This window comes from Triticum dicoccoides, chromosome 3B (genome assembly GCF_002162155.2).
Source record: "Triticum dicoccoides isolate Atlit2015 ecotype Zavitan chromosome 3B, WEW_v2.0, whole genome shotgun sequence".
Lineage (NCBI taxonomy): Eukaryota > Viridiplantae > Streptophyta > Magnoliopsida > Poales > Poaceae > Triticum > Triticum dicoccoides.
In genome coordinates this window covers 389,314,425-389,341,928 of record NC_041385.1, presented here as the reverse complement: position 1 = coordinate 389,341,928, position 27,504 = coordinate 389,314,425, and the positions used below count along the sequence as shown (strand labels likewise).

At 45.0% G+C, this 27,504-nt stretch overlaps 1 protein-coding gene, 1 non-coding gene and 1 pseudogene across 2 annotated transcripts; 2 read left to right on the top strand and 1 right to left on the bottom strand.

Annotated features, from left to right (window-relative positions):
• Nucleotides 1-12,111: 12,111 nt before the first annotated feature.
• Nucleotides 12,112-12,186, top strand: TRNAP-UGG. The gene has a single exon. It is a non-coding gene; the product is annotated as a tRNA-Pro (tRNA).
• A 1,254-nt stretch (nucleotides 12,187-13,440) lies between these two features.
• LOC119279551 (NADH-ubiquinone oxidoreductase chain 1-like) lies at nucleotides 13,441-13,812 on the top strand. Its single transcript, XM_037560755.1, has one exon. It carries the CDS (start codon nucleotides 13,441-13,443, stop codon nucleotides 13,810-13,812), a length of 372 nt encoding a protein of 123 aa, XP_037416652.1.
• A 759-nt stretch (nucleotides 13,813-14,571) lies between these two features.
• LOC119279550 overlaps nucleotides 14,572-27,504 on the bottom strand; it is a 34,785-nt pseudogene continuing 21,852 nt past the window's right edge.

Here is a 27,504-nt window from a genome sequence, read left to right as displayed (position 1 = left end):
AATGTTTGGTACTAGATCTTTGCATGATGAGCATGATTGCAATGTTGTTAGTATGAATTCCTTGAATATCCATGATGCTAATGATATGCAAAGCCACAAGCTTTGGGAAGCTATGTTTGATGAATATGATATTTTTTGTCCCCGAAGCTTTGATGAGCAAATTTATTTTGATGATAGCATGCCTCCTATTTATGATGATTATATTGATGTAAGTGGGTTTGGAAGAGTCTCAACTTTAGGAAGTAGTGATCCCACTATTTAGGAGGATGTTGAATTTTATTGTGATGAATATAAAAGTGGATTTGGAAGAGTGTCAACTTTATTTAGTGATGATTCCACTATATTGGGAGAGGTTTCAATCGATTATGACGAGAACGAAGTTGCTACTTATGATGATTATTGTGATGAGACTTATGCTATAAAAAGTAGTGATGATTATATTTACAAATCTTGTCATGATTATGATTAACCTTTTTCTGAACATTACTCTTTTAATGTGGAAATAATTTTTAGTGTTCAAGTCTTTTATGATACTTCCACTATTCCGAATGAGGAGAATCTTGCTTATGTGGAGAGTAGTAAATTTTCTATGCTTGTAGATCATGAAAAGAATGCTTTAGGTGCTGGTTATATTATTGAATTTATTCATGATGCTACTGAAATTACTATGAGGGAGGAACTTATGCTTGTAGGAATTGCAATAATGTCAAGTTTCCTCTCTATGTGTTGAAAATTTTGAAGCTATGCTTGTTTTACCTTCCTATGCTAGTTGATTATTGTTCCCATAAGTTGTTTGCTCACAAAATCCCTATTCATAGGAAGAGGGTTAGACTTAAATGTGCTAGTCATATGCTTCATGATGCTCCCGTTATGTTTCAATTCTTATCTTTTATGTGAGCATCATTGTCATCATCCTGCCTAGCTAGAAAGGCACTAAAGAAAAGTGCTTGTTGGGAGACAACCCAATATTTATCCTTACTGTTTTTGTGTGTCCACATGATTATGCTACTGTAGTAATCATGTTTTATAGATTTTGTTTCAATAAAGTGCCAAGTAAGACCTTTAGGATAGCTTACGGCGATAGTTGTGTTGATCCTGCTGAGAATCAGAAACTTTTGCACCCAGTAAATTAGTTTTCATAATTCACAGAAACGTGCTTATGATGTGATTCTTTTTGCTCTGGATTGGTACACAAATTTCGTAGGACTTCCTAATTTTGTAGAATTTTTGAAGTTCCAAAAGTATACGTGTGATACAGATTACTACAGTCTATTCTGTTTTTGACAGATTCTGTTTTCTATGTGTTGTTTGCTTATTTTGATCAATCTATGAGTAGTATCGGAGGGTATGAACCACAGAGAAGTTGGAATACAGTATATATTACACCAATATGAATTTAGAATGAGTTTATTACAGTACCTAAGTGGTTGTTTTATTTTCTTATACTAACGGAGCTTACGAGTTTTCTGTTGAGTTTTGTGTTGTGGAGTTTTCAAGTTTTGGGTAAGGATTCGATGGACTATGGAACAAGGAGTGGCAAGATCCTAAGCTTGGGGATTCCCAAGGAACCCCAAGGTAATATTCAAGGACAACCAAGAGCCTAAGATTGGGGATGCCCCGGATGGCATCCCCTCTTTCGTCTTCGTTCATCGGTAACCTTACTTGGGGCTATATTTTTATTTGCCACATGATATGTGTTTTGCTTGGAGCGTCATTTTATTTTGTTAGTATTTGCTTGCTGTTATTTAGAATAATGTTTTGCATCTTTAGTTTCAATAAGAAAGTCAAGGATAGCCTTTACCATGCTTATTTTGCTAGTATACATGTTGCTGTTTGAAAACAGGAAGTTTACCGCTGTTGCAAAAATTCCCTAGAAAAGTCAGAGCATGATATAATGTGAAACTTTTTTCATAATGAGATCTGATAAATTTACTACAGTGGGAATTTTATTTCATATTTTTTGGAGTTAGGGAAGTATTGATACTCTTGCATTCTTTACAGACTATACTGTTTTGACAGATTGCTGTTATGTTTGCATTGTTTGCTTATGTTTGCTTGTTTAATGATTCTATTTGAGGATAGGAGTATTAAATATGCAGAGGCATTTAGTATTCATTGTTGAATAATAATTTTAGTGATCTGTTATAGTAGAAAATGATAAGGTTTTGCATTGGTTTATACTAACCTATCTCACGAGTTCTTGTTGAGTTTGGTGTGGATGAAGCTTTGGATAAAAAGAGAAACCATGATATGAGAGGAATTAAGGAGACACAAAAGTTCAAGCTTGGGGATGCCCAAGGCACCCCAAGATAATATTTCAAGAAGTCTCAAGCATCTAAGCTTGGGGATGCCCCGGTAGGCATCCCACCTTTCTTCTCCAACAACTATCGGTTAGTATCGGTTGAGCCTAAGTTTTTGCTTCTTCACATGAGTTGTGCTATCCTTGCAATGTCATTTTATTTTGTTTTGCTTGCTGTTTGAATAAGATACTAAGATCTGATTTTTTTTAATGAGAGAGAGTCTTCATATAGTTACATAATTATTTAGCTACTCATTGATCTTCACTTATATCTTTTTTGGAGTAGTTTGTCATTTACTCGTGTGCTTCACTTATATCTTATGAGTAAATGGTTGAATGAGTTGAATGTAATAAATCTGAAATTATATATGCCTCATTTGCTTATCCCATGGGGAGTAATGACTTCACGTCTAAGAAGTAGAGGTTGTAAATTTATTGAAGGTTAGCAAGCATTGTATCGGTCATTTGAACAATTCATAAAAGAATATTTAAGGAAGAGAGATTTCATATATAAATACACTATCCTAGACATCTTTTATAATTGGGAGCACTCATTAAGTATGACATGCTAAAGAGTTGATGTTGGACAAGGAAGACAACGTAATGGTTTATGTTTTCTGACATCTCAGTTAAAGTATATTGTCATGGATCATTCAAACATGTTGAGCTTGCCTTTCCCCCTCATGCTAGCCAAAATTCCTTGCACCAAGTAGAGATACTACTTGTGCTTCCAAATATCCTTAAACCCAGTTTTGCCATGAGAGTCCACCATACCTACCTATGGATTGAGTAAGATCCTTCAAGTAAGTTGTCATCGGTGCAAGCAATAAAAATTGCTCTCTAAATATGTATGATCTTTTGGTGTGAAGAAAATAGCTTTATACGATCTCTTGTTATGAAAGCATAAAAGCGACGGATTGCATAATAAAGGTCCATATACAAGTGGCAATATAAAGTGACGTTCATTCGCATTAAGATTTTGTGCATCCAACCATAAAAGCGCATGGAAACCTCTGCTTCCCTCTGCGAAGGGCCTATCTTTTACTTTATGCAAGAGTCAAGGTGATCTTCACCTTTCCCTTTTTCATTTTATCCTTTGGCAAGCACTTTGTGTTGGGTGATCCTGATATATACATATATATATATATATATATATATATATATATATATATCCAATTGGATGTAAGTTAGCATGAACTATTATTGTTGACATCACCCAATGGTGAATACGTTGGGAGACAACACTATAAGCCCCTATATTTCTCAGTGTCCGATTGAAACTCCATAACCATTAGTATTGCGTGAGTGTTAGCAATTAAAGAAGACTATATGATAGTTGAGTATGTGGAGTTTGCTATTCCTGAAAATAAGATGAATTGCAATTGTTTGATGACTGAGAATGAAGTTTGCTAGTTTTCAAGAAAGTTTATGGTATATGCTTTGACATGTGAATTGCTTGTTACTTTATCGTGAGAAGTTTTATGAGATGAACTACTGTTATGACTTATTATCATGCTAGAAAAGGTGATTGAAATTATCCTTGATCAAACTTGTGCACCTTCTAGCATTCACACTTCATAAATTCTTTCTTTATCATTTACCTACTCGAGGACGAGTAGGAATTAAGCTTGGGGATGCTGATACATCTCCAACGTATCTATAATTTATGAAGCATTCATGCTATTTTATTATCTGTTTTGAATGTTTATGGGCTTTATTATACACTTTTATATTACTTTTGGGACTAACCTATTAACCGAAGGCCCAACCCATATTGCTGTTTTATTGCCTATTTTAGTATTTCGAAGAAAAGGAATATCAAACGGAGTCCAAACGGAATGAAACCTTCAGCAGCGTGATTTTTTGGAAGAATACGATCCTGGAGACTTGGAGTTCACGTCAGAAGATCCTCGATGCAGCCACGAGATAGGAGGGCGCGCCCCCCTGTAGGGCGCCCCCCCTATCTCATGGCCCCCTCGAGCACCTCCCGACCGACTTTTTTTTGCCTATATAAGCCTACGTACCCTAAAACCATCGAATATCAAGATAGATTGGGAGTTCCACCGCAGCAAGCCTCTGTAGCCACCAAAAACCTCTCGGGAGTCCGTTTCGGCACCCTGCCGGAGGGGAGGTCCCTCACCGGTGGCCATCTTCATCATCCCGACGCTCTCCATGACGAGGAGGGAGTAGTTCACCCTCGGGGCTGAGGGTATGTACCAGTAGCTATGTGTTTGATCTCTCTCTATCTCGTGTTCTCTCTATGGCACGATCTTGATGTATCGCGAGCTTTGCTATTATAGTTGGATCTTATGATGTTTCTCCCCCTCTACTCTCTTGTGATGAATTGAGTTTCCCTCTTGAAGTTATCTTATCGGATTGAGTCTTTATTTGAGAACACTTGATGTATGTCTTGCCGTGTTTATCTATGGTGACAATGGGATATCACGTGCCACTTGATGTATGTTTTGGTGACCAACTTGTGGGTTCCGCCCATGAACCTATGCATAGGGGTTGGCACACGTTTCCTTGACTCTCCGGTAGAAACTTTGGGGCACTCTTTGAAGTACTTTGTGTTGGTTGGATGAATCTGAGATTGTGTGATACATATCGTATAATCATGCCCATGGATACTTGAGGTGACAATGGAGTATCTAGGTCACATTAGGGTTTTGGTTGATTTGTGTCTTAAGGTGTTATTCTAGTACGAACTCTTTTATAGATTGATCCGAAAGAATAGCTTTGAGGTGGTTTCATACCCTACCATAATCTCTAGGTTTGTTCTCCACTATTAGTGGCTTTGGAGTGACTCTTTGTCGCATGTTGAGGGATTGTTATATGATCTATCTATGTTATTATTGTTGAGAGAACTTGCACTAGTGAAAGTATGAACCCTAGGCCTTGTTTCCTATCATTGCAATACCGTTTGTGCTCACTTTTATCATTAGTTACCTTGCTGTTTTTATTATTTCACATTACAAAAACCTATATCTACTATCCATATTGCACTTGTATCACCATCTCTTCGCCGAGCTAGTGCACCTATACAATTTACCATTGTATTGGGTGTGTTGGGGACACAAGAGACTCTTTGTTATTTGGTTGCAGGGTTGTTTGAGAGAGACCATCTTCATCCTACGCCTCCTACGGATTGATAAACCCTAGGTCATCTACTTGAGGGAAATTTGCTACTGTCCTACAAACCTGTGCACTTGCAGGCCCAACAACGTCTACAAGAAGAAGGTTGTGTAGTAGACATCACACGCCGCCGCCCTCCTCGGGGCCACCTGCTCCATCGCTGCTGCTTGCTGCGTCGTCCTCCAAGGCGGCCGCCCCCAGATCGGGGTCGTCCACATCGCTTACTACCCGGTCCGGCAGGTAGTCACCACCCGGCCCTATGATGGCGGCCGTCGCCTCAGACATATAAATTTGCGCTCCAGAAGAGGAGTTGCATCACCCCAAGAACAAGACTAAAAGTTAGAATTAAAAGAAGAAATCGAGGGACTTACAGCAGGCGGCGAGTTGTCGCGGGAATACGGACGCTTCGCGAACTGCCAGTCTCCCTCTGACACCTTGAGGTCGGAGATCTCGTTCACCATCTTCACAACCTCGGCAGTCGGCATCTCCCTCGTGCACAACCTGCTCGGGTCACGGTGCCTGCTCATCCGATAGATCAGATGAGGGCGGCCCTGAAGCAGGAGGACCCGGGGCTCGACGAAGGCGATGAGGAGGTCGGAGGCCACGAGGCCCTCCGACTCCTGGAGCACCCGGAGTCGGCCGATGGCGGATGCCGCGTCCGCCGACACTGGCTTCGGCTTGTAGCCCCAGTGGGGCCGGCCTTGTAGGCCGGCAGGTTGATGAAGTCGACAGCCGGGTCGACGTTCTCAACATAAAAATAGGACTGCTGCCACAGTTTTACCGACTGTGACATCTTGATGACGGGGAAGGCATTCCTCTTCACTGGACGGTGCACGGCGACGAATCCGCCACACTCGGCCACAATGTCCTTGGCGGAGGTGCCCTGCTTGCCGTAGAAGAACGCTCCCCAGAGCTCGAGTGTGGGGAGGATGCCGAGGTAGCCCTCGCACGCCGTGACGAAGGCGGAGAGCAGGGTCACGGTGTTGGGCATCAGATGATGCGGCTGGAGGTGGTTGAAATCCATGAACGAGCGGAGGAAGCCGCTCGCCAGGAGGCCGAAGCCATGGAGGAAGTGTGAGCGGAAGACGACCCGCTCGTTCCCCTTCGGCGCCGGCGAAATCTCCTCCACCGGCGGCACGCGCGCCTTGACGAACACCGCATTGGGCATCTGGCGCGTGTCCTGGAGAAAGGAGATGTGGTCTTCGATCACCGTCGAGCCGTCCCAATTGCCACCATTCTCACGCGCCATGGCCTCGAGTGGAGCTGCGATTGAAGGAGGAGCATGACGGCGGCGAAGCTGCGGCGGCACCACGGCGAGCGCTGAAGCAGCAGCGGCAACAGTGGCGGAGAGAGTGAGAGGAGGAAGAGAGTGTGGGAGGAGGGCGCGCATGCTCCTTCGCTCCCCTCCCCCCACTTATAGCCTTCGGGTTGCGAAGTCGAGGGGGCGGGACGTGGGATTGTGGGATTAACTGCGCCCACGACCCCACGACCCACCGGTTAATGCAAAAAGTTACTGCGCCTTGAACATTCGCGGGAATCGCAACCGCCCACCTCACCCGCAGCTGATCCGCCCGCGTGCCGAGGCCCTATAGTGGAGGGCCCGGCCCACTGTCACGTCCCATCAGAAGCTTGGGGTGGCAGGCTGGCCGGGCTGACATGCGCCATGTGGCATGCTTGCGGCGGGCGGCGGGCCTGGGAAGCTTAGCAGGCACGCCACCTATTTCCCGCCTTGGAGTTCAAAAATTAGTCGACGATCCCGCCTTGTGAAAACCAACTCCGGCAGTCGGCGCGCCGCAAGGCGGATCGAACATTCTCCAAGAGTTAGTGAATGGGGAAGCCGTTGAGACTTTGCGACCCCTCGACCACAATGCCTCACCGGCTTCGGGGACTACTATCGGAGTAATGGGCCACGGGTAGCCTCACCCGAGTCCCTGAACCTGTCAAAACTTCGGGCCGACTTCGCCCCGCAATGCCCCAAATAGAGGCTCCGCCCTCCGGAGGCCGGCGGGCTCAACGTCCGGCCACCGGAGGACGGCCAACCACCAGCAGACGGCCCAAGAGCGGCCGCCTCCAGTCAGTTGGCCTCTAGAGAGGACGACGTCGTGCAGGCGGCCGTCTGGCGCCCTCAGAGTCCGCGCCCCCATCAAGAGGACGAGACGAGGCGTGGCTACAGTGAAGCCCCTCATCCCCGAATCTTGGGCTTGGCGTGGCCACAGTGCCCCGTACAGGCAGAGATCTCCGCGCGACACGGCACTGTTGCCACTCCGCCCTTGACGTCACTCCGGACGGGCAGAGCCCTGTTCCCCACGACGACCTGTCGGTACGGCCTGCAGGCTGCGGGCCCTATCAGGCAGTGATGTCCCGGAGGACGGCGGATGCCGAACCAGTCGGACTTGGGGAAGGCCGGCCTGCAGCAGGCAGAAGTCCCTTCCCTCGAAGCAAGTGCACCATTAACCTGATGAGACTAGGTGTGGCTACAGTGATCTCCCACCAGGCGGCGGTACTATAGCCACACTGAGCTAACCAAGCCCACGTCATTAGCAGCACGGCTACAGTGAACAACCACTAACCAGACCCGCCAGACGGGAGCGGCCTGTCGGCTCCGTACCAGACCGGTCGGCGGCCCCACCAGGCGGCAGGCCCCTGTAGTCGGCGGAGAAGCCGGAGGCTGGAGACACTGACAGCCGAGCCCAACACCCGACTGGATTACCGTTGTAACCCTGGGGGGTAGGCCTATATAAACCCCCTAGGGCACCCATGCAAAGGGTTCCCACCTCATTAGAACTAGCCACAGCCCTAGAGCTGGAAGAGAGCTAGCCTTGCCTCCATCTGCCACTAGAACACAGCTCAAGGAGCACCATTTTATCACTTCTGCCTTAGTGATCATGCGGAGACCCCGCAGAGCAGGACTAGGGGTGTTATCTCCTAGGAGTCCCCAAACCTGGGTAAAGTACGCCGGCGTTCGTGTCTACGCCTTATCCCGCTTCCAGGCACCGACGACGTTCTACTTGCTCCCACCATGATAAGCCATCCATTGGCATATGTCGCACCCAACCCCCGATAAATAGACAGGGACAAGCCAGTGAGTACGTTTGAATGTACTCGCAAACACGATGAATAAAAGATATACCAGATGCATATGCTCATGATGATTAAATTATATGCATGTGCTGACTGAAAATTAAAGCATGGCATGACACATATTCATATGGTGCAGAAGGATAAATAAATCATGTGAGTAGTAAATCAAGGAAATGAAATGGAACATCGGGCGTTGGACCGCCTGAAGAATTCCAAGAAAAATGCCAAGCATGTGTGTGAATGGGATGCCTCGAGAGGTCTTGAAACGAAATGGCAAACGGTGCCAAGCTAACGCGTGAAACACTCTGCCTGGGGAGTACGGTCGCAAGACCGAAACTCAAAGGAATTGTCGGGGGCCTGCCCAAGCGGTGGAGCATGTGATTTAATTCGATACAACATGCAAAACCTTACTAGACCTTAACATATGAACAACAAAATCTGTCCTTTACAGGATGGTACTGACTTTCATACAGGTGCTGCATGGCTGTCATCAACTCGTGTCGTCAGATGTTTGGTCAAGTCCTATAACGAACGAAACCCTCATTTTGTGTTGCTGAGACATGCGCCTAAGGAGAAATTGCCACCGACTGACGTGCCAGCGCTACTACTTGATTGAGTGCCAGCACATAGTTGTGCTTTCAGCAAGAATTTCACCATTGGGAGCCGATGCCTTTCGAAGCACTTTCACGTGTGAACCAAAGTCGTCTTGCCCAAGACCCACGGAGACCTACCTATAGTGACGTCAAAGTACCAGTGAGCATGGAGATTTGGTTGAAATTGGTTACGATGACATCGAGTTGGCGGCGGAGGAAGACTCGGCATGAAGGCTAGAAAATGGTGTGGAACGTAGTGGTAATATTACGCGCCCCGCTCCGAAATAAAGAAAAAGGTGCGTGCCGCACTCACGAGGGACTGCCAGTGAGATACTGGAGGAAGGTGGGGACGACGTGAAGTCCGCATGGCCCTTATGTGCTAGGACACACACGTGCTACAATGGCAATGACAATGGGAAGCAAGGCTGTAAGGCGGAGCGAATCCGGAAAGATTGCCTCAGTTCAGATTGTTCTCTACAACTCGGGAACATGAAGTTGAAATCGCTAGTAATCGTGGATCAGCATGCCGTGGTGAATATGTACCCAGGCCCTGTACACACCGCCCGTCACACCCTGGGAATTGGTTTCGCCCGAAGCATCGGACCAATGATCACCCATGACTTCTGTGTACCACTAGTGCCACAAAGGCCTTTGGTGGTCTTATTGGCGCATACCATGGTGGGGTCTTCGACTGGGGTAAAGTCGTAACAAGGTAGCCGTAGGGGAACCTGTGGCTGGATTGAGTCCTCCGCGATGGAAATGCCCTCGCCTACTTGACTAAACTAAGGACCTCAACGGTATAAACATGTAGATTTTCTACTTTTCCATTTTCCTTCTTGTTTATCAATCACCAATCAAGACAAAGCGAACACTACGGTGAGACGTGAAAACACCCGACCCCATTCCGACCTCGATATATATGTGGAATCGTCTTGCGCCATATGTACTGAAATTGTTCGGGAGACATGGTCAAAGCCTAGAGAAAGAGCAAGAAAACTAAAGAAAGCGTTAGCGCATTGGACTTGAAATCCAAATTGTGCTAGCTGGCAAAGAAAAAACAGAATATAACAGGGAAATATTGGTTCTGACTGGTTGGTAAAAGGACTCTAAATCCTTTGAGTGGTTCGATTCCACAATAGAACAAAGAAGGAAATGAATGAATGAAAGTCATGACCATGCCTCCAGTAGGAAGATCGAGGAACCGGTGCTGGCGCTCCTGGTTCATGGGATCCTAACCGTGATGGGGAGATTAGATATTATTCTTTCGTAAGTCCATCCAATGGAGATAGGTTGAGGGGAAAGAAAGGAGAAAAGTAAAAAGAAAGATGAACAATAGATTGACAGTATCCGAATCAAATAAGAAAAAAATGTAGCTATTTCATCAAATCCCGATTGTGTGGGTGTGAAGTGGAAAAATCCCGTTCTGGCTGGCAGCGGGCGTAGGACTGAAAATACTCTTTCGCCGGGCCTTTTGGACTTGAAATCCAAACAGAGAGAGTGGTTTGAATCCACCTTAGAACGAACAATGAAAAATGCATCGAGCGGGTGCAAGCTCGAGGAGCTTGGAAGGATGGAAGAAAGCTTAACCATTTTTTCTCTGAACTACTCGAACTTTTTGTTCGAAAAAGCGGAAATAGCTCAGTTCGAGAGAGGGTTGAGCTTCATCGGTTCGTGTGCACCAAAAGTTGAGGTTTCTTTCCCGTCCTACAAATTGAAACCGTTCTAGCTTGATAGTGCGATATCGTCAAATCATCCAACGGAGCATGGAAACCATTTCGGTGGCGGTAATGGCCTCCAGTAGTTTTCTATGGAACCATACCACTATGGTCATCTATATGATTAGACCGTGCCGCTTCACTAGACTTTCCTGAACCATCCATTTGATCCCCACGGTCGGGACACCACTTTCTAAACAAAAGTTTCCAAAATCCAATGTGGAACCAAGCAATAAGAGAAATTCATCATGGTAATTATTAGTCAAAAACTAAAGTGGAAGAGAGAGAACGGAGAGTCAGTTACAATGACAAAATTGTTGAGGGATCATGTTGAAAGAACAAGATTCTGTGTCATAAATATCATATATAGAGATTTTTCATGTATCGACACTTTTGATTCAATTATGAAAGTACGCTGTACTGGACTTGCACCCCTAGTTACGCAGAAGTGCAAGAACAGAAGCAGATGACCGGACCTTACCAACATACTCAAAAAGTATTCTATATTGGGGTCTATGCTCTTGACAAGCAGTGTTTCCAGTCTAGCTGTGTCAAATCGGGTGTGAAGTGTCCTTCTAGGTTCTGGCTGGTAGAGCAGAGGACTGAAAATCCTCTTTAGTTTCACGCATGGGACTCTAAATCCCAATTGTGCTAGCTCTGTGGTTCGATTCCACAACAGAACGAACAATGAATGAATGTGGGCGGTCAACCAGGTAAGCCTATGCCCAGGAAAGAAAGGACTAGGGAGGGATTGAGAGAAGCTTTCACAGTGGAAAATGAAAAAAAGCATATCGTTCTTAGAAATTGTGAATTTTACTCAGTTGGAGCTATGGTTTATCATCAAGAGGGAAGTTTTGTAATAGCAACAGGAAGAATTGCTCAGGTAACCGTGAGTGTATATAACTTGGGTCATGTTATAAATGCTCTGGCTAAACCTATTGACAGGAGAGGCGAAATTGTAGCTTCCGAATCTCTCTTAATTGAATCTCCTGCTCCAAGTAGAATTTCCAGGCGTTCCACATACGAACCTCTTCAAACAGGGCTTATTGCTATCGATTCGATTATCCCTATAGGGCGCGATCAGCGGGAGTTCATTATTGGGGACAGATAGACTGGCAAAACAGCAGTAGCCACATATACAATTCTCAAGAAAAAAGGGCAAGATGTAAGAAGAACAAGAGTGAGCCTTTATGAAAAAATGCAAGTGAAAGAGAATTGTCAAAATTTCCTAAAATCGGTGGTTCTTTTCTTTATGGATCAGGTAGATCCATATGTTCTGAGGGGGAGACGAGGTGTAGCGCAGTCTGGTCAGCACATCTGTTTTGGGTACAGAGGGCCATAGGTTCGAATCCTGTCACCTTGATGTGGTATTCACACAATGGGGCCGAAGTGCAAAGCCCCGTAGCCTATCGGCGGTCGGGAAGGAGCACGCACAAAAGAAAAAGAAAGCTAAAAAGCTTATTTTGCAATCCGTTATCTTTGGTATTCTTCTATATTTAGATCATATTATATAGCTAGTTCACAGGTTTTATTTACATACCTCAATCATGTTATTTGTCTAGCCTTCAACCAGAATAGCCTCTCCACCGGTTTCGAAGATTCTTTTGGCATCAATGTGCTTTTGGAATCTTCCTATGAAACAAATAACATTCTGGAACAGTTTAGGACAGAACAGGCCTCAGTAGAAAGTGAGCTTTTTCGCGTATAGCCACCTCGAAGCCCAATTAGCGCACGGGCAGGTCCCTCAACTCAACCCTGACGAGTACGCAAACCTGTTCAGGGAGCATTTAGATGGTGCAGTTAGTATTGACCACTACCGCCAAGTCCATAATTCGAAAATTGATGAAGTCCACATAATGGAGCTCAAAAGCCGATTACCAAATCTACTTTTTAGCATCTTGAAACCACACATAATAAATGTTATGAATGAATCACCTTACAATAACATACGATAAATAGCTCTCTATTTTGTCGAACAACAAGTCGAACCCAATGAAAAATTCCATTCAAAGGAATATTCTAGAGTTTTTTCCACTATATTCACGATATTTAACAAAATGGAAGAAATTCTTCACGATTTCTAGAGTTTCGGGATTACTTCACTGATATTGATTTTTGCCTAAGCACGGCCTCTAGGTTAGTTCAAAGTGTAATACAACAAACTATCGATACACCGAAAACGAGTCATGATGGATACATAAAATGGAGACATCATGGATTACCCAAATTGGGACGACGATAGGACATTTCACTTTCTTCCGCAATATTTCTGATCATGACTCAACCACTAGGAAAGGGGATTGCTTACTCTCAGCCACGTTTTTGCTTATGCTTAGTCAAGTGAGGATTCCATTCAAAGTAACGTAACAGGAGCACCATCTTCAAAACTTCTCGGGATCCGGAGTTTTTCGATAAAAGGTCCCATCCGTCAATATCATGATTGGGTCAACCAGGCCAGATCATAAGTGAAATAGTTTGATCGGATCGACCAGGTCAGGCCCGATCATGAGTGAACAGAAAATCGAAAACGTACATAGCTGTTCCAACGGAAATACTTTGTTTAATTCTACCACTTCTACTAGGAGTAGCCTTTTTAGTACCAGCTAAACGTAAAGTAATGGCTTTTATGCAACATCAAAAGGGTCCTGATGTAGTGAGATCGTTCGGATTGTTACAACCTCTAGCAGATGGTTTGAAATTGATTCTAAAAGAACATATTTCACCAAGTAGTGCTAATTTTTCCCTTGTTAGAATGGCTCCAGTGGCTACATTTATGTTAAGTCTGGTCGCTTGGGCCGTTGTACCTTTTGATTATGGTATGGTATTGTCAGATCCGAACATAGGGCTACTTTATTTGTTTGCCATATCTTCGCTAGGTGTTTATGGAATAATTATAGCAGGTTGGTCTAGTAAGATGGGGGGCGGCCGTTCGGTCGCCTATGATATATGGACCAATTGGTCAAAAATGGGTTTGTGCCGCAGGTGTTGAATGATCTACTCTACACAGGTGTGGGCTTACAGGGCTAGGGCTCATAAACCCTTTCTTTCATTCATCAAGGGGTCAGTCACTTTTCCAGGCCGGGATCGAGAAGTGGAAGTCATAAAAAAGAGATGTTTCTCTTCGCACCTCATATCAAGATGAAAGGTAGCTTGTCAAGCAAGTCTCACTATTGGAAATTCTAGCTTTCTTTTTTTCACCGGCTCTTCTTATTTGTCAACGTTACTAAGGACCTGACGGTTCGCCTACTTGATGGATGAAAGAACATGAGAAAGGGTTCTAAAATAAAAGGCTAGAAACTCTACTACAGTACAGTCAAAGTCAGCAGCTGAGTTTGCCTAGCCTCGCCTACTCATTTTTGTAGGCGAGCGAGTTAGCGAAGAGGCTTAGGGATAAGAGAGTGTCGGTGCATACGTAGCCTTCATTCTACTACGCTACACAAAGTCACTTAGCTCGACGTTAATTAAGAGAGTAAAGGAGGAATACCCTACATAGAAGAACCACAATTCGCTTACAAAGGTAAAACCTTTAGCTCCCCGGGGCTAAGCTGCTTCGCACCACTGATAGTTAATTAAGATTCCATTTCAAAGGCACTTCTTTGTTTCGCAAGCCTTTGTCATTGTCAGTCAACTAAGGTTGGCCCTCGCCCCCCTGCGAATGCATAAATAAGAGAGCATGCCGCAAAAAAGGATGGTCCCCTATGCATTTCATTCTTTCTGGAACGCAAAGAATTAAAGTACCTGACCCCCATCATGGTGAACCTCTCCTTGTGATCGGGATGAGGTAGATGCCGCCCAGCCGGGGGGCGGATCAAATCGGAGTTTCCTTAGGTAGCCACCGACCTACAGTTCTCATTAAACTTCTGTGCTTGGTGGAAAAGAAGCGAACAAAGGTACGCTCGCTTGCTATCTTGTTCCCTGCCACGGACTAGGATCGCTCGCCAGCTAGGCCCTCTAGAAAAAAGTTGGAGCAACATTGTATGAGAACATATTACCCATCTTCGGGGACAAGGGGTGGAATGACCTCTCGATCTACTTACAGTAGCCCAGGACGGGCATTGTCGTCTAGGCGTGACTTCTTGTTTTGATCTCCCCTACGCCTAGGACGTTGTCTAGGTCAAGAGCCATAGTTAGTTGCTGTTTCCATTTGGTTCTTCTTTCTCGTTGTTGATACCGGCAAGACCCAGCCAGATGATGATGCCTGCTGGTTGGTAGTGAGGGGACTCTTAGTACCCGCAAAAAAGGGCGCTGGTGAAAAAAACAATCATTTGATTTAGTTTCTTGCTCTCCCTTAGCAGCCGGAAAGGAGTCTATCTATCTGCCTAGCTTTGGTAGATTTCCCCCAACGCAATTCAAAAACAGAAATTCCACGAATCCCTGAGGTGGATAAGTCCGGCGACGCAGCAGTAGTGCGGAATTGAGTTTCTGGTCTGGTGGATCTGATCTATAGTTAGGGGGCAATACATACCAAAAGGTTCGAAGAAAGAAGGCACAGTATATAACCAACCCACCCATAGCCGGTCTAACTGCTGAGAGAGAAAAGTGCTTTTCTTTCCCTAAGAGTCCTCGAGTACACACAACTATTGCGTATCCTTTGCGAGATCAGGATTTTTGATTCATAATTTAGAACCAATCCATGTTAGGTCAACATCGAGACAGAGCATCTCAGTTGGCTCTGTCAAGGAAGTGAAATAGGCATTCCTAGGTTGAGGTTACCACTAGATTGACCCTCAGTCAGGCCTACGATTTCCAAGGAGTTGATTCAGCAAGTTCCCCTTCATTCGGTGGTTCCGTAATGAGTAGCCGAATACACATTGAGGGGGCCTTGCCTCCTCCTTCCCGCCCACACCTTCATTCTTTTCCTCCTCTGATCTTAGAAAGCATACTAAACTTCACTCCAATCTTTCTCCATTAGCAACAAGAGCAGCCCTATCTATCGGCCCTTGATGAGTAAGCTTAGCTATACCGCTTAGGTTGCAAAACAGCAAGCTCCCTTCTAATGCGTTATTGCTTGGAGCTTTCTCGCTTAGTAAGCCGCCTTCGGCCCTTCCTCCTTACTCTGTTTGGTATTCGCTCGCGGGTTTGTTTCTAGGTTTTTTCGTTCTTGGTCGGCTCTCTCTATTATTGTTTGTAGATTGTGCATCATGTGCATTGATCCGACAGCGAGACCCGCCCTGGTTGTAAAGCGAAGCAAGCCGTCCTTCCTTTCATTCGTTGCTTTGTCTTCGGTTTGTTTTTAAACTCGACCTTCTATCGGGACTATGGTGACGAACCTTACTCCCCTCGGTCAAGTGGTTGACCCGTCTGTCCAATAAGTTTACTAAGTGAATGGGAATCCTATAGTTTGACTAGCCTGGGAAGAGTAGTCAGAGGCAATTCGTTAATATGGAACCGTTTATATTGGCTTTCTTTCCTAACTAACAGGAAAAGAGAGACATGTGAGTTCGACTCTCGTTCTATCCATGTTCAGCAGTCCCTTTCCATCTTGGTACTGTTGGTGGCAGTACCGCTCAACTACGAGATGCTTGAAAGTCGATGTATCAATAATGTTCCCAAGAGTAGCATCGAGCCTGGAAATGGCAAGCCATGCTTCAAGCTAAGTCAGTATGGATCTAATTGATTGCTAAACTGAAGGAACAATCTCTGTCGAAGATTCTCATTCTTAAGCAGATGCCTAGCTCTGGAAGGATGGACGGTATCATACCTATTTGAATTGAAGAACATTCTGTAACACTTGTTTTTGAGTGGGGAAGGAAAATAAGCACACAAGCGAACTACCATCTAACCGTCAGTCTGAACTCCCAGGATCAGTCCATCAGTAAGAAAAAGCTTCTGTTTCCGTCATTCAGCAGTGGAATGGAATAGTTCGATGGTATTGATCGTCCAACCATTGATTGGAATGCCTATCATGATAAACCGTGTAATCTATAAGCTAAGCAGATGAGGCAACAAAGAACCTAACCGTCCTCTGATTGACTTCATCAGAAGATTCCTATGGTCTGCTTTACCTTTCTTCTTTCCTTGCAACCTTGGATCGATATGGTTCATTCCTGGGCTATGCTCTTTCAACGGTTGACAGAAGAGGGGGACGGGCAAGGATGATCAGACTGATTGGTTCGGTTCGTCAGAGGTATTAAAAAACCCTTCTTTTTGGTCTTTTCTTTCTTGCTGCCACTTTAACAGGTGCCGCTGCAATGAGAGCGTAAGTTGCGGAGTTTTTTCTGGATTCTTTTTTTGGTGCGCTCTTCCTTTTTTGGATAGAAAGAAGGGTTCAGTGGGAGGGCAAGGGGTAGTTAAGTTTTAGGTTGGCTCTTGTTTTTTACAGACTTCCTTTTCTGTGTAATTTAATAAATAAGTAGCAATTGTTCATTTCATTTCATATTTTTTTGCATTGGTAGTTCTTTTTCATTTGAAAGGGCAAAGGGGGGAAGGGAAAGGATTGACCCTCAGGGATCATATTACTCAAGAAGACTTGGGGAAAATAGCAGGATTGGAAATGTTTGAAGAGACGGAGGAAGACAAATCCATTGTCGAATCCTGTAGAGTGATAACATTGAGTAGTGGGGGCTGGATTCCACCCCTGAGAGAGCTTGATTTACCAGAAATCCCGCCGAGTCCTAGTGGGCCTAGATTCCGCGATAAGTTCCGAGAAATGGAGGAAATGATGCATTCAAAGTTCACAGAATTGCAAGAAAGAAAAAATCCTTGAAAGAAAAACCAAACAAGACCAGATGTTCCCTGTTATCGGGTACGAGACTAAATGTTCGGCCTTAATGAGATGGACCTTGATTCCTCTTCGGCCAGGAAAAGATGCGGCTCCTCTTTGTTCTACTACCTTCATCCTCGGGTGAAGCCGGCTGGCTCACCAAACAAGATATATACTGTTAAACCATTGGTAACCATGCCTAACGCTCGGTCATCTAAGCTATCAGCCAAGGCAAGTGAGAGTTGTTCAAGAGTTGGGGGCATATCTTTAGCTCGAGCAGCATCCGCTCCCAAAATGTGAGTTAAGCTATAAAAAAGAAGAAGAGCTACGAGTGGAACAACTTCTTCTATTCCTTGTTGGCCTCCAGCTCCTTCTATCCCTCAATCCTCTTCTCTGCCCTTTTTTACTATTATGCGTGGCATGCCCCTTGTTCTTATCTTAACAGGGCAACATTTTCTTGCAAACAATCCCTTCGTCGCTAACACCGGTAATGCCCCATCCCTTTAATACTACCTTCGAGGAATTTCTCTCGCGTCCCTATAGTGATAAGAGCGCATTCTCTAACAGCTTTGAAGCCGAGGTAGCCATCCTATTGCCAATCCTAAACAAAAGAAAGAAAAGCCCTACCCACCTTCATTTGTTGAGTAAGGGGCATTTACCTATCAGTCCTAGTCCTAAGGCGCAATCGGAGCACTAAGCCCAATTACAGCTTGACTCCGTAAATTAGACCTCATTCTCCTAGTCCTATTCCTGATTATTATTTCGGATTCTGTGCCTGGGTGGTATCTTCTTACTATTGATTCAACCTCTTCGGGCATACGTTGTCACTTCCTTTATTTGAAAAAAGGGGTCTAGAACTACAGTGATCTGATACCTTCTTCCCTTGGTCTGGGTAGGTAGGTTATGTAGGCTACAACTGTTCATAGGTTGTTCGTTTGCAAAAGGCCAAATAATCGATTACTAGTATGACGGATATTGCCAGGAGGCCCTTCCCCTTATGTTTGACTCATCCTAGATGGGTTCACACCTGTTGATTCCGGTCAAAGAAAAAAGCTTTTTCACGGCATCCATCCCATCACAACAATCTATGCCAAGATAAAGAATGCTGGGTTGCCAGGAACAAACCCTGTGATTCAAGGTCTTGCCTAGAATTGCGCTAAAAAATGCACCCCATTAATTGATCCCTCTTTAGAGTAGTATAAGTACATCCTCGACTATAGCACGAGTAGAGTCGAGTTCTCGTACTAACCTAAGAGCAGATATGCCGAAATATTTCCACGTTCAAGCAGCTAATCAGTAAATGGCTTCTCTGTAACAGTTTGAAGATTGGCTCACAACGCAAGTAGCGGCAAGAAAGGAGAGCAAGACTTCCTTTCTAAAATAAGAAAGAACTAGACTTCTATTAGAAGATTTTTATAATCGTAGATCATGGAATATTCATCTATCTTATTAGGTAACTACTTTAGCTGCTCTCGAAACTGAACCATCATGAATAAAACTAGCGCTTAAGTAAGAGTAGGATCTGTTAGCAAGTCATATTCAATCACCTGGTCTTCTCCTTCCTAGCTTTTAGATTTTCTGATTCTCTCTTGGATTTTCATACACTTAGCCGTGTACGTATCTTGGCTAAACTCGAACCTATAGTTGATCCATCCATACTCGGTAAAGAATCAAAAAGGTACTTGAAGACGACTTTGAATGGGAGCAGGTTTTATTTTTATCCCCCTAACCTTATTTTTATGTCTTCTTCGTTCTCAGTCCCTACGGTCCATTGTAGGATGATTTTCCTAAGGCCTTGAATTCGTATGCAAGGTGATCAGGGTCCTCTCCCTAGTCCTATCGAACCAGTGACTTCTCTCCTGGGCTTGAATATGTTTTGCCTTTCCCCGATGGTTCCGCATTCCTATGTGGGTAGGATTCGCCAGGGATGAGCGGCTTATTTAGCCTATGCGAAGCGCGAAGCATAAGAGAAGAGTGTAGCGAAGCGAGTGTAATACTTGTAGCGAATATATGTAGTGTCAAAGCCTACACTAGCTTAGCTCTGCAGATGTTTCCAGGAAGAAGACGGTGATACGATACCACTCGCCAGTGATGATAAGATTCACTCATAGCATAGGTGGAAGATCCATCCTGTTTTCTTTATAGATTTATTTGTTCAAAGAAAATACTCCTAAAAATCATTCAGGGAACCTACTCTTGGTATCCTTTACCACATTCACTTTCCATATTCCCTTTCTTTAGTTCAGACGCTATCGTACCTCAGGGAAAATCCAAATTTCTATCAATGATTCCCACCCAACTCTGGAATGACTCTCCCCTCTCTCCCTTAACATATCGAAGGCCTCTTATCCGTCAACCGCACCTTAACTATACATAAGCAGCGGGTAGTTACGGTGGTTTCAAGCACAACCATCCATATCAATCCAAAATCTCCGATCTTTTGTGATCCAAACCCAAACTTTCCTCCGGTTTTGGATATACAGTGCCTGCTCTCAAACCAACCAAGATAGCAGCAAGTTCCTACCGAGAACAAGACGACAGATCAATATGACCAATTTCTATAATATCTAGGGTGAATACGTGAAAAGGTGTTGCTTAGCTCAGTGAAATGGAATAAGGAAGAGAAAGTGTAGTGTGATAAGGGAAGATGCAAGTCAATTTTGAGGTTTTCAAGCAAGGGCTGAGATAGATATACAAACCAGAAGAATTCACATCAGAACTTGATGCGGAGCATCCCACGTTCATCCCCATGTACACTCCGACTACTCTCCAAGCCCCAAGAGGACATATGACGAGACCTCGAAGATACACCTTTGGACACAAGGTGAACTCGCTCCTCTCCGAACCTTCACTTTCCACATGTGAGACATGGCTACTACTTCAAATGTGTGTGCTATGCATGTCCAGGAACCAAGAGGAAGGCCATGGAACAGCTACGAGCATTGGACAAGACGGCGAGGACACCAAGCGCATGGAAGTGAAGAAGGAAGAGAACCTGGCCGCTCCAGAATGAGCGGTACTACCGCCCACTCCAGGCGGTACTACCGCTGAAGCCACCGAAGCAGAACAACCGGCCGACTACCGCCCAACAACCGGTCCACCTTCTATGATCGAGCGGAGCAAGGCCGGTGCTGCACCGGTTTTATCGGTTTCTGCCATAAGACCGGAACAACCGCCCCGATGACCGGAACAACCGCTGCCCCTTCGGCGTACACCTCCAGAAGCCAGCGCCTGGGCTTCGAGCGGAACTACCGCCCCGTCTGACCGGTACTTCCGCCCCGAACGAGTTACCAGCGGTACAACCGGCCACATGTCCGGTACAACCGGCCTGTCTGCGCACAGTGTATTGGGCCGAGCCCGTGTACCCCTTCGCCCTCACTTACCCCTTCGTGGCTCTAGACTATATATACTCCTCCACCTCCTCCTAGTTAGGTTTAGCATTGGATTAGCTCATATTTGTGTGAGAGCCTTTGCTCATCCACTTGGATACTTCTCCTCGGAGTTCACGACCTCTTCGGAGAAGATCCCCCAAGCGGATTCAAGACCCCTTTCTAGGGAAGAACATCAAGGCCTCCTCGCGGAGAAGACGGTTCCTTTGTATCCTTACCTTTGTTGATCTTGAACCTTGTGCTACCTTATGTGTGTGATGATCTAGCACTTGTGTGATTGATTCCTTGTCGGTTTAGTGATTCTCTCTCATTTTCCCCGTGTTTCCCCTTTGTGCTTCCGCGTGTTCTTCGTGATTCCCCGTAGGATCCGCTCCAAACGTGAAAGATCGACGCTATAGGGTTCCACCCTACATCATCTTGGTATCATGAGCCACGTTGATCACGTTTTTGGAGCCCCTACCCTTTGTTTTCTAGCTTGATTTTGTTGATTTCGTCCTAAATCCGAAAATCCCCACCAAAAATAGCCCCAAATTTTTTTGTGATTTGTTGCTTTGATGATGTTTTGTTGATTTTGATGCATGGATTTGCTTGGTTTCAAGTGGATCTAGCATTCCCCCAAGTTTCCCCTTTTCTCATCCACGAAATCCATCCAATTTTGGCCCCGAAATCATCCATTTCCGCCCCAAAATCGCGACCCGAGTCGATCTGCGAAAAATCCCGAAATGAGCAGTACTTCCGCCCCTCCGAGCGGTACTACCGCTGAGTACCTCGAGCGGTACAACCGCCCTCACAAGCGGTACTACCGCCCCTCCCAGTTTTAGCGTTCCGAGTTTCACCGTTTTGCCCATAACTAATTTATCCGGAGTCCGTTTTTGACGTTCTTTAGCTTGTTTTGAAGCTATTGACATCCCCCATCCCACAAAAATACCACCAACATCATTTGAATCCATAAAATTTTCTAAAATTTGGCAAGTTTGCCTAGGCCTTCCACCATATCATCCGCATAGCCACCATCGACTTCCGCAACCTAACCCATTTTCATCCCCATAGCATTTGTGGTTGCTTGAGGAGTGATTAGAGTCTCCTAAGGTGTTTCGGCTACTTAGGGACAATTGCTTCTTCATCAACCACCTCCTCCACTTCCGCATTTTCCTAGTGCAAAACCACCACCGATTTCCGCTACTACCATTTGACATTTGTCATTTGAGATTTTGAGTTCGCGGTTTTTGCGTTTCCTAAGGTGTTTCGGCTAATTAGGGACGAGTTCCATCATCTTGGTATCTACATCATGAACACCGCGAATCATCATCACAAAGGACGGTAACCTCGACGACTCCATTGTATATTCCCCTTGCAAATTGCATTGATAACCCCTAGCCCATTTTGCGTTACTTGCCTATCGAGACTAGCCATTTGGGTATTTCCGGCAACGTTACTTGTGCACATTAGTGATCTACACCATCCAGTGCATACATACCATATCATCTTGGTATCATATCATCCATTGTGTCTCAAGTTTGTTCCCGCATATACACAATTGCTATTTTGGTTTGTACATTGTGCAGAAGTGGCCATAGAAAAAAAATGTAATAATAAAGCTTTTAAGCAAAAGAGAAAGAGCAAAGAAGCTTGTAAGCAAGTGCGATAGCATCATACCACATTGCATAAGATTGCCATATCCGATCATCTTGGATCATGTTGAGAGAAATACCGGGAACCATACATACATAGCATACTTGGGATAGAAAGTTTATCCATTTTGCATCTTATAGGTTGTGCACAAGTGTCGTATCCGCCTATTAAGCAATCGTGCTAGCGTCTCTCTTGAGTTGTGCAACACGATCCTTTTTCGTGGGTTCCACATTTTGTGCTCATTCCTTGGTTGCATGACCCCATTTATCTATCCGTGTGTGTGTTTCTGTGTGCCATTCTTTGCTATTGGTCTACTTGTTTCGCTTGCAAATTTGTGAATCTCTTTCAACATTATTGACTCTTGCTAACATTTTGCATTAAATTTTTGTGCCACTATCCTCACCGAGCTCCACCATAAGCTTTACTTGTGTAGGTGTGAGAACCGACAAGAATTGGTACCAATAGTGCTATTTCATTGTCCGCATTTGAGTGAACTTGATTCATTGTCAACATCGGTCAAGGTACATTGGTATAAGTTCTTCTCTTTCTCCCACTCATATTTGCTCGAGTCTTGTGATGGATAGGCAAGGCATTTCCTCTTCGGTCCTCGACAAAAATGACGGCGTGAACAACTACATCATCAAAGCGTCTATCTTCGATCTACAACGACAAGTGCAAGGCACACAATCAAGATTGCGAGAGCGCATCGAGAACATCTCCATCGACATTCATCACTCTGAAGCAAGGAGAAGGGACTACATCGACAAGAAGTTTGCCGCACATAAAGAGGAGCAAGATGCAAGGATGGAGGAGATTCGGACCTTGCTCAAGTCTACTTCCCCTTCATCATCTTCAAGGCGGCGACATTCAAGCCACAAGTCTTCGGAGCGCAAACAAGATGCAAGCACAAGTCGTCCAAGTCAACATCTACATGGTGACCACCATCACGTTCGTGATCAATATCGTCATGAAGGGCAAGTCACCTCCAAGCATCATGTGCACGACGATGATGAACGCCAAGGAGCTCAAGCACGACAACGACATCATCATCATCATGAAGATGCTCCACAAGCGCAAATGCACAAGTCCCAGCAACCCCTACTTCACGCCAAGTCGAAGCTTCATAAGCAAAAGAGAAGACCGCGAGACGAGCACCACCAAGACGGCGCTACGGCTACAACAACCACTTCGGCATCTTCACCAAGTGCTATCAAGGCATCTTCGCCTTTGGACATACGGCATATTCACCTACTTCACATGTGTACGCCTACATCGACTTCATCAAGTCCAAGGCGACCACCTACTAGCGAGGGCGACACTTCCATCTTCGGAAGCCCCCCAAGGAAGATGGCCGAGCATGGGAAATTCCCTTCGGTCATGGAGACGAGCTACGAGGTGCCACATCATATGGGCCTCCAACACCAAGACGGTGACAAGACGGTCGAGCAAGGGCCATCCCCTTCGACCATGGCGACGAGCGCGAACCTCTTCAACAACATGAAGACGTCGCCCACATTGGACTCCTCATCCGAGTCAAGCTATGCGACCGCGCATGGAGACTCTTGCACCTACACCTCTCCGACACCCACATATGTTGAGATGTCCCATTTGTCATGTGAGGAGAGCCACCACCCCATGAGTGACATGAGTGACTCCACCATACGTGACATTGAGAGCATTTCCTATGAGAGGATGAGTGTGACCACCACTAGCCCCACACATGAGAGCATGCCACACATCCTATGTGAGGTTGAGCGCCATTCGAGTGACTCCACCAACCATATGAGTGAGAGCATCCTTGAGATAGTGAGTGAGCCACAACACATAGTGAGTGAGGTAGTTGAGACGGCATGTGAGGCCACTATGGTTTCTAACGACTTAACCTCTACTCCTAGTGTGTTTTCTTCTTTGTTGCTAGGTCTCCTACATGACGACATGCCTACCCTCGATGAGTCCATACCTCCAATGAACAAACCGATGGCCATGGTGGACGATGATGCACCCCCACATGGTTCCATCAATATGAAGATGACAACGAGACGATCTTCAACACCTCACCTACAACACATGAGCGACGCTCCAAAGGTAACATAGGTGATGGTGCTTCTCTTGTCCCACTAGTGGACTCTCTTGACATTGATTGCTCCCATGATGTTGATCCACCTATTCCCATGCTTCATGCTAGTGAGACTTCTTCATGCCTTGACTTACCTATTTATGATGAATATGATGATGAGCATGTTGAGTTGCCTAGTTGTGATGCTATGCTCCATAGGATATCATGTGAAAATTCTTTTGGTCACATCATGTTTGACAATCCATTGAACTTGTCATATGCTATGAGTGAGATCTCCCATATTGCATCATTACAATCTCAACATAGTAACTATGCATGTCCCATTAAAATCAATCCCATTTGCATTTATGGCATAGATGACGAGATGATGGTCATTGGCTTTTGTTTTTCATGTGATGATATTGCCATGCTTCGTTTAAATGATTTGCTCAATTCATCTACTATGCCATGCCATGATCACATTGTTCCAAATATGCTTTGTTTTGGATGTTGTCAATATTCTCCATGTGATTTTGCTACTCATGCTCATGAGGAGGCCCTCATAGTTTCCTCATACACATTAGGAGATTTTGATGCATTCCATACTTTACAAGATTCACATAATTGCTTGCACCATATGCACTCCATGAATAACAATGCTCTAGCTATTTCTCATGATGCATTACATCCTTTGAGTCTCCATTATGTCATACATAATAACAAACCCATCATGATGGATGACATGTTTTTATATCACGCATCTCATTTATTTGAGCATTGGCTATTTAGTACTAACCAACACATGCACGTGCACATCATGATGGATGATGTGTACATATACCATGCACACACAATTTTCTCTTTGTCTTTGTTTTGTGTAGGTACTTATGAACACTCTTCAACCTCACAATCCCATGAGTTGACGAAAAGAGCTCTTGAGAGCAACGACGACTTGGGATCCCATGGACTATCCTTACCACCGTTCCCTTCGCGCAAGGACTACGCGCGTCTCTTTTACTTGGCTCTCACACGGCTATGGGCCATTTACAACTTGTCACCTTATGCTCATTTTACCGTGTTCACTTTGCATGTTATACTTGCTTCTATGGCTTTGCCATACAATTGTGACCCATGCTTGCATCTACCCATGATTGACCCTATGTGTATTTGCATGCTTGGTGGAGATCTTTGTTTATATTGCCATGTTTATCATGTGCTCCATGCTTTCGATGCTTGTTGTGTTGGGAGAGTCATGATGCCCCATTGCTATTTACATATGGTCTCTTGCCAATACATTGATGATATTTTTCTCATATCTTGCTTTCATGCTTGTGCTATGTCATGTCCATTATGCATGCCCACTATTTGAACACATGACATGCTTGCCATGATTCCTTCTAGTATGTTGCATCTTCGCACTACTAGCTTGCTTGACTTGATTGATATGATTGCTTGCTATGTTGCATCCCCCATGTTCCACTATTACTTGCTTTCTTGGGTTGATGACATATATGCTCATGCCTCTCACATGATATATCTTGATCATTGTATCTTGTGTCCATTAGTTGCCTCTTTCATATCCACTTGTATTGAGTGCAACCATACTATGCTTATTGATCTTGGAGACTTTGACATATTACTTGTGATGCATGCTTGTTTGATTGAGCCTATTGCATTTGGTTGTTCTTGCATCATATGCCTCCATACTATGAAATACTCCCTTGTACTTTCTTATGATGAGCATGATGCATACACTTGTTGGGTATCTTACCACACGAATGATAGGTTTTGCACTTCCGCTAACCTCATTTGTTTTTCCGAGTGTTTGTCATGTTCTTTCATTTTGAAGGATTCACAAGGCGGTGCCGTTATGCGACATATTGGGTATGTGAAGACATACATGATGTACGACTCCAACATCTTTGGGAACTTTCTTGAGGTGAACTCCTTCCCTTTGAGCCATTCTCAAATACGCATATTGGATGGGTCATTCTTTCATTGTTGTTTCCTTCTTGTTGTCTACATGCTACATCTCAGGAACAGAGGAGCGACATTGGAGATTGGCTACATGGACCTTAAATTTGAGGAGCGCTCGCACTTATTGGATGAACCTTCGGTCTTCCACTCATGCCCCGACATCGAGCTTTGGTACACCAACACCTCCATATTTGTTGATTGTGCTCATAGATGTCATGCTCGATGGACATATCATACTCACCACAAGTTTGCACCCTATGCATGGATTGACTCACATTATGATTACCTTGTTGCATCTTGTATTCCCATGTCATCCGTGATATATGAACTTGTGCACTTCCTTAGCAAATTTGTTGTGATCTACCTTGATGTCATATTCATACATCATAATCATATTGTCCACCATCAATTGCATGATAATATCCACATGTTGAGCATCCATTGCCATGTTCATGCATTTGATAAACCATCCTGTCGGTGTACTAGAGTAGGGGTACCCTAGTATCCCGAACTTGTGCACGGGCAGTTGCAGCACCCCGCGGCAAGGCTTGCCGGGCTACCGCCCAGGTCCTCCGCGGTTCCCTTGGAGCCATTCAAGAACAAAGTATTTAAGCCAAGGAGACAAGGCCCCGGCAAGAGGAGCTTGCCGGGAAGGCCAACCAAGGCATTTCGAGGAACTTGCCGCAACGCGCCACGCGTCCCGGCAAGGCCCGGTGAGCGACAAGCTTCCGGACGCGACAAGACAACAGCCGCGGCAGGCTACCACTCTGTACCCACGCTCCAGCACATCCACCAACGTGTCGCTCTGGGGGCCTTTCCAAGCGCGCATGGCGGGAGGCTGTGCAGCCAGCGGTGCGCGGTGGCAAGCGAAGCTGACAAGACTGCCATCGTGGCGAGCGGTGGCGCCCCTGACGGTCCCTTTTT